This window comes from Carcharodon carcharias, chromosome 22, assembly GCF_017639515.1.
Source record: "Carcharodon carcharias isolate sCarCar2 chromosome 22, sCarCar2.pri, whole genome shotgun sequence".
Taxonomy (NCBI): domain Eukaryota; kingdom Metazoa; phylum Chordata; class Chondrichthyes; order Lamniformes; family Lamnidae; genus Carcharodon; species Carcharodon carcharias.
The window spans coordinates 10057514-10069970 of NC_054488.1; the positions used below are offsets into that span (position 1 = coordinate 10057514).

Genomic DNA, 12457 nt, shown 5'->3' on the forward strand with positions numbered 1-12457 from the left:
GGCCCTTCAGTCCTTCCAGAAGAGTAAAACTCCCGGAAGCGACGGCTTGCCGGCGGAGTTGTATTCTGCTCTGTGGGACTGGATCGGCCCAGACCTGCTAGAAGTGTACGACAGTATGCTCCTGGCCGGCAGTATGTCAGAATCCATGAGGAAAGGCATTATCACCCTCATCTACAAGCACAAGGGGGAAAGGGAGGAAATTAGAAATTGGCGACCCATTTCACTGTTGAATGTGGACTATAAAATTCTGTCCAAGGTCATCGCCAATCGGGTCAAATCCGCTCTGGAATTGGTGATCCACCCTGACCAGACCTGCACTGTGCCGGGCAGGAAGATCTCTGACAGCCTCGTGCTGCTCAGGGATACGATTGCCTATGTACAGGACAGGGGTGTGGATACCTCCCTCATCAGCCTGGATCAGGAGAAGGCCTTTGACAGAATATCGCACACCTATATGGTGGATGTGCTCTCCAAAATGGGGTTTGGGGAGGGAATTCGCAATTGGATCCAACTGCTCTACACTAACATCAGTAGTGCAGTCTCAATCAATGGGTGGGAATCAGATAGCTTTCCTATTAAATCTGGAGTCAGGCAGGGCTGCCCTCTCTCGCCTGTTCTTTTCGTGTGTTGCATAGAACCCTTTGCTGAGACCATCAGGAAGGATCCGGGCATAAGAGGAGTGATGATCCCAGGTAGTGGAGGCACTCAGATCAAAGTCTCCCTGTACATGGACGATGTCGCCATCTTCTGCTCTGATCCACTGTCGGTGCACAGACTTATCCACATCTGCGACCATTTCGAACTGGCCTCGGGAGCCAAGGTAAATCGTGGGAAGAGCGAGGCCATGTTCTTTGGGAACTGGGCTGACCGATCCTTTGTCCCCTTCACTGTCAGGGCTGATGGCCTGAAGGTGCTGGGGATATGGTTCAGAGGGACCAGGGCATGCGATAAAAACTGGAAGGAGCGAGTGTCTATGGTGAAAAGGAAACTGGGCATGTGGGAGCGACGCTCCCTCTCCATTGCGGGTAAGAACCTGGTCATCAGGTGTGAGGCACTCTCGCTGTTGCTGTACGTGGCGCAGGTCTGGCCCATTCCACACTTCTGTGTGGTGGCGATCACCCGAGCCATCTTCCGCTTTATCTGGAGATTGAAAATGGATCGTATCCGCAGGGACACGATGTACAAGCCTCTAGATAAAGGGGGAAAAAAATGTGCCCAACATCGCCCTCATACTGATGGCCACCTTTGTGTGCGGCTGCATCAAGCGGTGCGTAGACCCTCAGTATGCAAACACCAAGTGTCACTACATGCTGAGGTTCTACCTGTCCCTGGTGTTGCGAAGGATGGGTCTGGCCACGATGCCGCGGAACGCTCCAAGTAGTTGGACCGTGCCGTACCACCTGTCCCTCGTGGGAAAATTTATGCAGAGAAACACCTTCGACCACAAGTCCGTCAGGCAGTGGTCGGCACGTTACATCTTAAAGGCCCTGAGGGAAAAGGAGAGGGTGGATCCTGTGGGATGGTTCCCTGAGCAGACTGACAAAGTAATTTGGCAGAATGCCTCATCACCAGAACTTTCCAGCAAACACCAAGATGTAGCTTGGCTGGTGGTGAGAAAGGCCCTCCCTGTAAGATCCTTCCTACACGCCAGGAGTCTCACCCACTCTGCACGTTGCCCTCAAGGAGGCTGTGGTGGGGAAGAGACCGTTGTTCACCTCCTTGTAGATTGTGTCTTTGCAAAGAAGGTCTGGAGAGGGATGCAGTGGTTGCTGTCGAGGTTCATCCCGAGCAGTTCTGTGACAGAGGACTCTGTGCTCTACGGGCTGTTCCCAGGGACACACACCGAGACAAACATCAGCTGCAGCTGGAGGATCATCAACTCGGTGAAAGATGCTCTTTGGTCTGTCCGAAACTTGTTGGTTTTCCAGCGCAAAGAGTTGTCCCCGACCGAGTGTAGCAGACTAGCACTTTCCAAGGTCCAGGACTACGTGCTGAGGGACACAGTTAAGCTTGGGGCAGCCGCTGCAAAGGCGCAATGGGGAAGGATTGCTGCCTAAGACCTTTCTGCCACAGTGCACTGGGGGGCTGGGAACTGTAAAGAGCCCCTCAGTCTGTACAGATTAAAATGTATGTCTGCCAATGATTGAAATATTCATTGTTTTTTCTGATACACCTTGTGTTTCAGTTTGTAAAAGTTGAAACTGTTCGTATTTTTGTAATGGTGATTTAAAATGTTCGAAATGTTTTTGAAGATTTATGAATAAAGTATACTTTTGCAAAAAAAAAAATAAATTACACCCAATCTATGCTTTATCTAACTAGCAATGCTCAATGTAAACATACATTCACCAAAAGGAAATTGAAAATATATCTGGCTCTTTAACAAGCTGCCTTTTCAGAAAAATGTGTTAAGAGTCTTAAAATTGTGGCAAGATGTTTCCCATCATTTTGAATCTTCTTTAAAATGGAAAATTAAAGAAACATCTAGTGTAAACTCCTTATTACATACTTAGAACTTTGCATAGTTTAATTCTGAAGGCAACTTGAAGTAAATTCGCATGAAATAGTACAACCACCAACTTTGGTTAGTACAGGTTAAAACAAAATTTGATGCTGTTAAAACAGTAACTGCTGTATAACCAATATTTATAAACACAAATTTAGTCAAAATATGAGATTTTCAGCCAATAAAATGCAGTGTTTATATCCTTTTGTTACTGCGGTTGTCATGGAATAGCAAGAAGTTGATCTCTATCTTCTCTCTCAAGTAGACATAAAAGATAATACGTTAACACTCAAAGAAGGGCCACAGAGTTCTCCTGTCCATTACCCATCTCAACCAAAAATCATGAAAACAGATATTCTGGTCATTTGTTTCACTGCTGTTTGTTTCACTGCTATATATATATATATATATATATATATAGATGATGGTGCACGAGAGACAGAGCACGCGAGAGACGGCGATGGGCGTTTAATCAGGCTGGAGGATGGCAAGCAAAATTTGTTGCCACATTTCCCTACATCACAACAGAGATTAAGCTTGAGACATACTTGACCGGTCATGAAGGGTTTTGAGTTGTCATGAGGGTGTGAAAGGGACCATATAAATGGAATTTATTTCATTATAGGGACGAGCAGCAATGTGGAGGGCAAGCAGATCCATGACACTGTTATACCTTAAGTGTCTGGTGTAGAATAACACCACACATATCCAAATAGCTCATCTATCTACCCTCAAATCAAGAAATCACGGAGGATATTAAAAAATATGAATGGGGTACACATGTTTAATATATATAGATGATGGTGCACGAGAGACAGAGCACGCGAGAGACGGCGATGGGCGTTTAATCAGGCTGGAGGATGACAAGCGGAGATTCCACCACTTCCCCATCTCCTCCCTGATTAAGTTTGTGTTGGGAAGGCCTGTAGATGGCCTTTCAGCCCCACTGCCAATTGTGGCCCTTGTGTCCAATTTTTGCCCATTAAAGGGCCTCAATCCTCTGCCGCTGGAAGGACTCTACGCGAGGGGCATAACAAGCAAACCCCCTAGGGAATTGCTTCAGGGCTCCAGGGGATGAGGGGCAGCCCTAATTCAAAGGCACTCTGTGCATCTGTGCATGATCAAGGAGCCCACATCGGGAGAGGGCGGGGGGGTACTGCTGAGAGTCACACCCCTGCCCTTGCTGCCCACACCCTTCCCTGCAAACAGCACCCCCCACCCCACCATCACTCGCCTGTGGCCTTGGTCCAGTGACAATCCTAGCCATGGCTAGGTGCTGTGCCAGCAGCAGCCTCAGCCTGTCCAAAGGCACTACTGATTGGCTGGCAGCTCTTGGCAGGTGGGACTTCCACCCCCAGGGTCCTTGATCCTTGTTGGCCTTGTCAAGTGCCCGAGCAAAACAGGATGTGGTAGGCATTCCCGCAAAGAAGCAACACGGGTTCTCAAGCTGGCGGCCGAGATCACAGTCAACGATTCCACCGTGTGAGAGAGTGGGAGAGGGAGAAAGGAGAGAGAGAGAGAGAGAGAGAGGGAGAGAGCGCGAGTGAATGAGTGAGAGTGCAAGAGAGGCTGGAGAAGAGAAGCAGAACTTCAAATCTCCTTCAGCAAAACCATTAAGAAAAGGAACACTTGCTTTGGAGATGGTACAGTGAAGGTTCGCTAAATTGGTCCCTGGGATGAGGGCCGTGTCCTATGATGAGAGGCTTACCAAATTGGGCCTATGTTCTCTGGAGTTTCAAAGAACGAGAGGTGGGTGATCTCATTGAAACATACAAGATTCTGAAGAAGATGCGGAGAGTATTTTCGCTGTTCAGGGAGTCTAAAACATGGGGACACAGTCTCAGGATAAGGGGCCAATCATTTAGGACTGAGATGAGGAGAAATTACTTCACTTCAAGGGTTGTGACATTTGGAATTCTCTGCCAAGAAGTTTGGGGATGCTCCATCGTTGAATACGTTTAAGACTGAGATAGACAAATTGACAGATACATTGACAGAAAGGTGCTCTCTACCATTTAATCAAAAAATCACATTTATATCCACAGGGTGTGAAAGGCTCATCTAACAATTAAGAAAATGATATATAATTTTAGACAATTCTGATTATTTACTTTCCTCCTCATTCAATTTTGTTGCTCAAACAGGTTTTAAAAGCAATTACTTCATTTTGGGTACTGACCTTTGGGCTGTCTCCATCTGATGTTTCCTTATCATTCTCAGAATTGTTCTGTCCGTGGTCAGACATTATTTGCAGGTCAGAATGAAGTCCACGACTTATCCGGTAGCCAGAAGAACCTGCACCCCTTGGACTAGAGGGGCAGGAGTTTGCAGCACTATGAATCAAACCAAGTAGTCTCAGTGCATCAAATGTTGCAGCAAAAATGCAACATAAAATCAGTTACAAACTGAACTTTAAAAAGTTAAATGATTAATTATAGTGGCACCAACTTTGAAAAGAGCATAGGTAAAATATGATGAGAGGAGAACACTATAATATGATAATGAGGACAAGGAATATATACGACACTTTTAACATAGGGCACTTCACTGGGGAGTAAAGGAGGCCTTTAACGGGGGGTTAGGAAAGGTGACCAAAAGCTTGGTAGCAAGAATTTCTCTTGGGAGGGCAGCAGGCAAGGAATTTATTTGAAAAGTAGGAGGTTTGGAAAAGGATGAGGTGACCGAAAAGAAAAAGGTAGAACTCGGCAGTGAGAGTCATATTGCCGCTGTGGGTATGGTATGGCCACGGCACAATGTACAACCTATAGCCTGGTAACGAGGTTTCAGTGAAAGGGGAAGGGGTCATCATCTGTAAGCTAAGTTCTTGTCAGCTTCAGGCCATTAACTCATGGATGGATAAACCTCATTTGTGAGAAAGTAACAATTTGAGGGTGGTGTTACATGGATTAACTGTTGATGACCAGTGAGACCTTGGGAAAAGACACTGGGAAATGAGACCATTGGGGCTGATACTCAGTGAAAGCCGGTGGCTTGTGCCATGATGGGAGCACCAAGAGTGGAGCAGAGGAAAGCCGTGGGCTTGTTGATATGCGGTGAAAGTCAACAACAACTTATTTGTATAGCTCCTTTAACATAATAAGGTGCTTCACAGGAGCATTATAAAACAAAATATGACACTGAGCCACGTAAAGAGATTTTAGGTCAGATCAACACAAGATTGCTCAAAGAGACAAGGACTGTCTTAAAGAAACAAAGCGAAGTCGAGAGGTGTATGGAGGGGATTCTAGAGTTTGTGGGCCTAGTCAATTAAGGGGCAGCCACCAATGGTGGAGCAATTAAAATCAGGAATGTTCAAGAGGATTGAATCAGATGGGTGAAAACATCAGAGGTTTGTGGAACTAGAGGAGATTACAGAGTTAGGGAGTGGCAAGGCAATGGAAGGATTTGAAAACAAGGATGGGAATTTAAAAATCAAGACGTTGGTTGGGAAAGATCCAATGTAAGTCAGCAAGCAGTGGGGTGATAAGTAAACAGGACTTTGTGGAAGTTAAGACACAGGCAGTAGAGTTATGAATGACCTCAGGTTTACAGAAGGCAGATTGTGAGACACAAGCGAGGAATACGCTGGAATAGCCAGGCCTAGAGGCAATAAAGGCATGAATGAGGGTTTCAGCAGCAGATGAGCTGAGACAGGGGTGAATTCGGGTGACACTGCAGAAGTGCAAATAGGCGGTCTTAGTGATGGAGTGAACGTGTGGTCAGAAACTCATCAAGGTTAAATATAACACCAAGGTTGCAATCAGACTGGCTTAATCTGACTGTCAGAGATGTTCAGAGGCTGTGAGGGAGGTGGGAGGAATCCGATTTCCGAGAAGGTTGGTCATGAAAAGGCCAAGGTTAGCAAAGCTGCATCTTACCATTCCCAGACCTTTAACTAAAATAATATAGTAAATGTGCAGATCACCTACATTTCAAACTACTCTCTAGAACACTCCCTTGCAAATCTTTCTCTGTTATATTTCACCCTTCATCTTCAAAATCTGAATGCCATCCTTTTCAATGAAGATTTCAGTAGTCTCTTCTAACTCTGTCTTCAGATTGCACTGTAATGAATTAGTATAATGGCAGAATTTGGAGTGCAGAAATAGGGTTATCCAACAGCTTACCTGATTGTTCCAGTAGGAGAAGGGAGGGGACTGATCAGATCAGCTATGTTGTCTGGAATGTTTATCTTCAGAGGGGAGATTTGTGGTTGGACTGGCCTCACTGGAGATTCTGGAGCCTCCTGTTTTTCCTTCTTTTCACTGCACAGTGCAGTAAATGAGATCTTAATGTTTGTGCTCGGGAACCTGAAGGTACATCTGGAAAAGACAAAACACAATTTTCTGTTATTTTTTGGCTTTACGGTTTCCTTATCCATCTATTGATTTTATTTTTAGATCTTGCACAGATACAATAAACTGAAATTTCTGTAAGTGCCTAATGAGCAATAATAGTCTAAAATATTTGTGAAATATTGTTTTAAATATTACATTAATGCTATCAATTCAAGGGTGACATCTACTCAGGGTTGCAAGTTTCTGCCATGGGTCTTCATGTGACTGAACAGACCAATTCTTGACCCACAGATCTTCGGGCACATGGGGCAGAAAGTCCCACAAGGGAATGGGATCCGGAGTGCAAGATTTGCTTTCTTTCCTTTCCTTCTCTGCCACCAATCTGTCTCATCATTAAGACGTTGTCACTCAAAGCGTGATGCAGCTTACTAGACAAGTTATCACCATTTTGAATGATCGTTGACAAGTTCCTCCTCCCTTTCATTATTGTCAATGCTGCCGCTCTTCAAGAAGAGCTTCAAAGTGTCTTTGGAGCATTTTCTTTGTCCTCCCTTGGAACGTTGCCCACTTGAGAGTTGAGAAAACAGGACCTGGTGGGAACACCACCATGGTGACCATCCGGACACCGTGTCCAGTCCATTTTGCAGGTTTTTGCCTGAATGCTTGTGGAGCTGGCTTCAAGAAAGACATTAGCGTTTGTTTGCGCTCCTCCCAGTGGATCTGGGAAGATGCAGCGGAGGCACGGCAAATGGAATTTCTCTAGTGTTCCTGAGTCCCTGATAGACAGTCCAGGTCTCACTGCAGTACAGGAGTGAGGTGACAACAAATGCTCTGTACACTAGGATTTTGTTGACTTGCAGAGGTCTTTTTGTCAAACACTCACTGCTGTAATTTGTAGAAGGCAGAGCTGGTGCAGCTGATCAGTTGTTGGATCTCCTCATCAACGGTGGCCTTTTGCGAGAGGTGGCTGCCAAGGTATGGGAAGTGCTCAACATAGTCCAGACTCTCTCCTTCAACATATATGGGAGGTGGAATATTTGGCTGACCAGCTGTGGGTAGATATACAAGTTTTGTTTTGGAAACATTCAAAGATAGGCTGAGTTTCTTGTATGCAGAATTGGAGAGTGGTTTGTAAATCTGGTGTTGATTGGGCAATGACACTGTAGTCATCTGCAAACTGCAGATCATTTATGTCTACAGTGGTCAGTTTAGTTATGGGCAACTGAGGTTGAAGAGTTTTCCATCTAGGCAGTATTTAATACTGACACTACAGGGCAGTTGATCTTTATGAGGCAAATAGTCTCTGTCAAGTAGCTTGTAAGTGGTATGGGGGCTATCACACAGCCTTGCTTGATACCAGTCGGATTTTGAAGGCATCTGTTTTAGATCTCCCAGTCAAGCCAGTTCCAGTCATATCATCATGGAGAAACTGCAGGATCATGAAGTAGTTTCTTGGTCATCCAAATCTTTGAAGCACAATCCACGCCTCGCGATTTAATGAGTCACATGCTTTGGTCAGGTCGATGAATGCAATAAAGAGTCCCTGGTGTTATCCTCCACAATTTTCTTGGATTTGTCTGACAACAAAGGCCATGTCAGAGGTTCCTCTGGAAGGTCTAAAGCCACACTGTCTCTCTGGGAGGATTCCCTCAGCTACAGGAAGTAGGCAATTCAGAATACATGTCAGGATTTCCCATGCTATGAACAAGAGGGAAATACATCGTTAGTTTCCACAACATGATTCATTTCCTTTCTTGAAGATAGCTGCAATTGTCACATTTCTGAAATTAGTAGATGGGGTGGGGGGAGAGAAAGGGGGAGAATGTTCTTTTTCCTCCCCTGTAGGATGAGAGCATGGAGCTTTGATGCAAGCAAAAGTCCACCAGCTTTGAAGGCCTCAGCTGGAATACCATTGGGGTCGGAGTCTTTGTTTTTCATCTGTTTGATTGCTTGTTGCCGCTCTCCCATAATGGTAATGCACTCATAGATTCTACCACAGGGTACTGGGGGATAACCTAGTGAGAATCAGCTGCCACTGTGGATTCAGGATTGAGTAGTTGTTGATAATGTTCTTACCAGTGTTCTCAACCATTAATGCTATACACAAAATTATACACTCAAGTTGATAGTTTCACAAGGTAGACTTTAAAACTACTTATGAGAACGCTTGGAGAAACTGCCTTTCTGGACCTTAACCCGCAATTATAAGCAGCCTGATGAGCAAATCCTAACCTCAATCTCTTGGATAGTTAATACATCAGTTAGTGCTACAAAAGTTAGGCAGCTTATGGAGGCAACACTACATGCACAAGGTTCAACAAATCAGTAAGGATTCAATTTTAAATTGACCTGCAAGATTATTTTATAAAGTAAACACTAATTCACTTCCTCCAGAAGGTAAGCAAGTAGAAATTCTACAGCTTTTATTCATATGTACTGCTGCATTTCATAATAAGGGAAATGTTAAAATGAACTACATTTAAGAATCAACTATGTTGGTAAACAAATGGACAACACATTCCATATTGTAGTCACCATAAACATCGACTGCAACTCTTAATTTTAAGAGAGCAAAGGGCTATTTATAGATGATACTGTGAATAAACAGTCTCACTGAGCATTCCCCAGCAGGGCTGTGCACAATGTACAGACTGCAACATAAACAACTTCAAGTAATCACGCCCATGTTATTGACTGGCCCAACCCCCTATGTTGATCAGTTGGTGCTATTTTCCGTGGTTGTTTGGCATTCTGCCTGAAGTAAGGAGTTAACTCCGAAGTTGTGTTTAAGCATTTCAATTCAGGCAGATACCAAGAGCAACTAGTGATATAGTATTATCTGTGGATCAAAATCACAGAATGCAGCCACACTAGTACAGCAATGTTTGCAATTAAAATCAAGACGTTATTAAAACTGCTGCTGCCTTTATTGCTGTCACGTTCTGAAAACAACTACACCTCCTATACAAACATTTTAGAAGAACAGAACTTTTAAAAATTGTTCCAAGAGCTTAATGAAATTTTTGAATTGACATTTACTATATTGTTTTGATATTTTAGAAACATTTAAAAAAAAATGTTGTTCATGAGGAGCAAAACTTGAAAAGCTTCTTTTGAATGAAACCACTTGACCACAAATTCAGATTCTGAATTCATGACAAACAGGAGAAGGCAAACTAAATCACAGTTCACTTGCATTTGGGCACAGTATTGCCAAATTAAAATTTAGTTTCAGGTTTTTTAAAAAACTTTAAAAAAAGATGGGATTGTGCCCATTTAGTTGGACAGTTTTGTATTTTTGTCACAAACCTTCTTTCAAGTTCTGCACCCACCTACCACCTTTCAGCTAGAAGGAACAATTTGCATTTATTTAGCACCTTTAACATTGTAAAGCATCCCATGGTGCTTCACAGGAGTGTTAACAAACAAAATTTAACACCGGGCAATGCAAGGAAAGACGACCAAAAGCTTGGTCAAAGAAGTATATTTTAAGGACAGTCATAAAGAGACGCAGAGAGGTTTAGGAAAGGAATTCTGGACTCACCAATGGTGCAGTGATGAATATAAAGGTACATAAGGCCCAAATTGCAGCAATGCAGAGATCTGGTAAGGTTGTAACTCTTTCGAGTACAAACCTGTTTCCATCTGTTTCAGATGAAGTTACATTGTTTCATAGTTTGCCATTGTGAGATTTGAACTCTTGATCTTGGGGTTACAAACCCAGTACCATAACCACTTGGCTATTTAAGCCAAGCCGAGAAGCCCATGTAGGTGAACGAGCACAGGGGTGAGGGGTGAACAGGACTTGATGCAAGTTAGGATATGACCAGCGGAGTTTTGGATGAGCTCAAGTTTATGTAGGGTGAAAGATGGAGGCCTGCCCACTTGAGCATTTGAATCGTCAAGACTGGAGTTAACAAAAGCATGAATGAGGGTTCCAGCTGCAGGTGAGCTGAGGCAGATTTGGAGTCAGGCGATGTTAGAGGTAAATGGTGATGGAGCAGACATGTAGTTGGAAGCTCATCTGGGGCTCAGATTTGAAACCAAGGATGCAATTTGTTTTGGGCTCAGAGAGATGAAAGAGAAAGAGATAGAGTTGGTGTGGAAGGGGCCGAAGACAATGGCCTTCATCTTAACAGGGTGCGTTGCATTGGTAGGAGAGGAACTGGGAAACCTGCCCACATGCTGTAGAGTTTAAACTCCATGGAATGTATAATTTTTGATTTGCAAGGACCTCCCACCCAGAAATCAGCCTGATTGACAGGCTTGGCTTCCAGTCAGGCAGGAAGTACTCCAGGGCAGCCAAGATGCCAGGCAGAGAGCCTGCAGTTGTTCCTGGGAAAGTGCATGTATGGGAGGTAGATGTGCATATTTGGACATTGCAATTTATTAATTTAACCATCACTGTCATTCAAGGATTGCTAAGTTTATGCACCCAGGTTTAGATTGTGCAGCCAGAACTATTTATTTTATTCTTTCGTGGGATGAGCGCGTTTCTGGCAAGGCCAGCATTTGTTGCCCATTCCCAAATGCAGTCCTTGTGGTGTAGGTACACCTACGGTCGTGTTGCGGAATTCCAGGCTTTGGCCCCTGTGACAGTGAAGAAATGACAGTGTACTGCCTTGGAGGGGGACTTGCAGGTGGTGGTTTCCCATGCCCTTGGCCTTTAAGTGGTAGACGTCATAGGATAAGAAATATACTTTTGAAGGAAGCTTCACAAGTTGAAGTGCATATGGTACAAACTGTTGTCATTGTGTGCCAGTGGTGGAGTGAGTAGATGTTTAAGGTATGAATGGGGTGTCAGTCAAGCAGGATGATGTCAAACTTATTCAGTGTTGTTGGAGCTGCACTCATCCAGGCAAGTGGAGAATATTCCATCACCGTCCTGACTTGTGCCTTGTAGGTGGTGGACAGACTTTGGGGAGTCAGGAGGTGAGAGTTACCCACTCCAGAATTCCCAGCCTCTGACCTGCTTTTGTAGCCACAATATTTATATGGTTGGTCTGGGATGCAGCAATGGTAATGATGTTGAGTGTTTAGGGGAAACGGTTAGAATCTCTCTTGTTGGAGATATAGTCATTGTCTGGCACCTGTGTGGAGTTAATGTTGCTTGCAATACATTTCAGGGTGATAAGTAGCAAGTAAACTGAAGATTTCACTGCCATACAGCCATTAGAAAGTGGGGATAAAACAATGAATGAACGAATGAATCCACTTATCTTCATTTATTTTCATTTTTATTCATTGTTTTACCACCACCTTGTATCCTATTTTTGATCTTTTTTCCCCACCACCAGGGCCATCTGTCACTTGTTCATGTTGTTCTTTTCAGAGTTTACCACTGTCCTATTACCACATTCTGCTTTCTTACCATAATGCCACTATTAGCACCTCCTTTAACCCTTTCCAATATCATTAACACCCCTTTGTCCTTTTGCCAATGATGTCTTTGTCAATCTCTCCTTTGCCCCCCACCTATCTCTGGCCTTCTATCCAGCTTCACCTGCTCCACCCCTTTAAATAGTACAAATTTCATCACATTTTTATTTCTCTTTAGATCCAAAGAAGAGTCACACGGACTTGAAATGTTAACTCTTTTTCTCTCCACAGATGCTGTTAGACCTGCTTGAGTTTTTCCAGCATTTTCTGTTTT

General features: G+C 44.0%; 1 protein-coding gene across 1 annotated transcript in view; it reads right to left on the minus strand.

Annotated features, from left to right (window-relative positions):
- The window catches only part of foxk2b (forkhead box K2b), a 111577-nt gene that overhangs the window by 32467 nt on the left and 66653 nt on the right, over positions 1-12457 (minus strand). Inside the window, exons 2-3 of the mRNA XM_041216619.1 lie at positions 6634-6828; positions 4686-4839 (exon numbers count right to left, since the gene is read on the minus strand). Coding sequence (XP_041072553.1) covers positions 4686-4839; positions 6634-6828 — 349 coding nt within the window. The remainder of the gene's footprint in view (positions 1-4685; positions 4840-6633; positions 6829-12457) is intronic.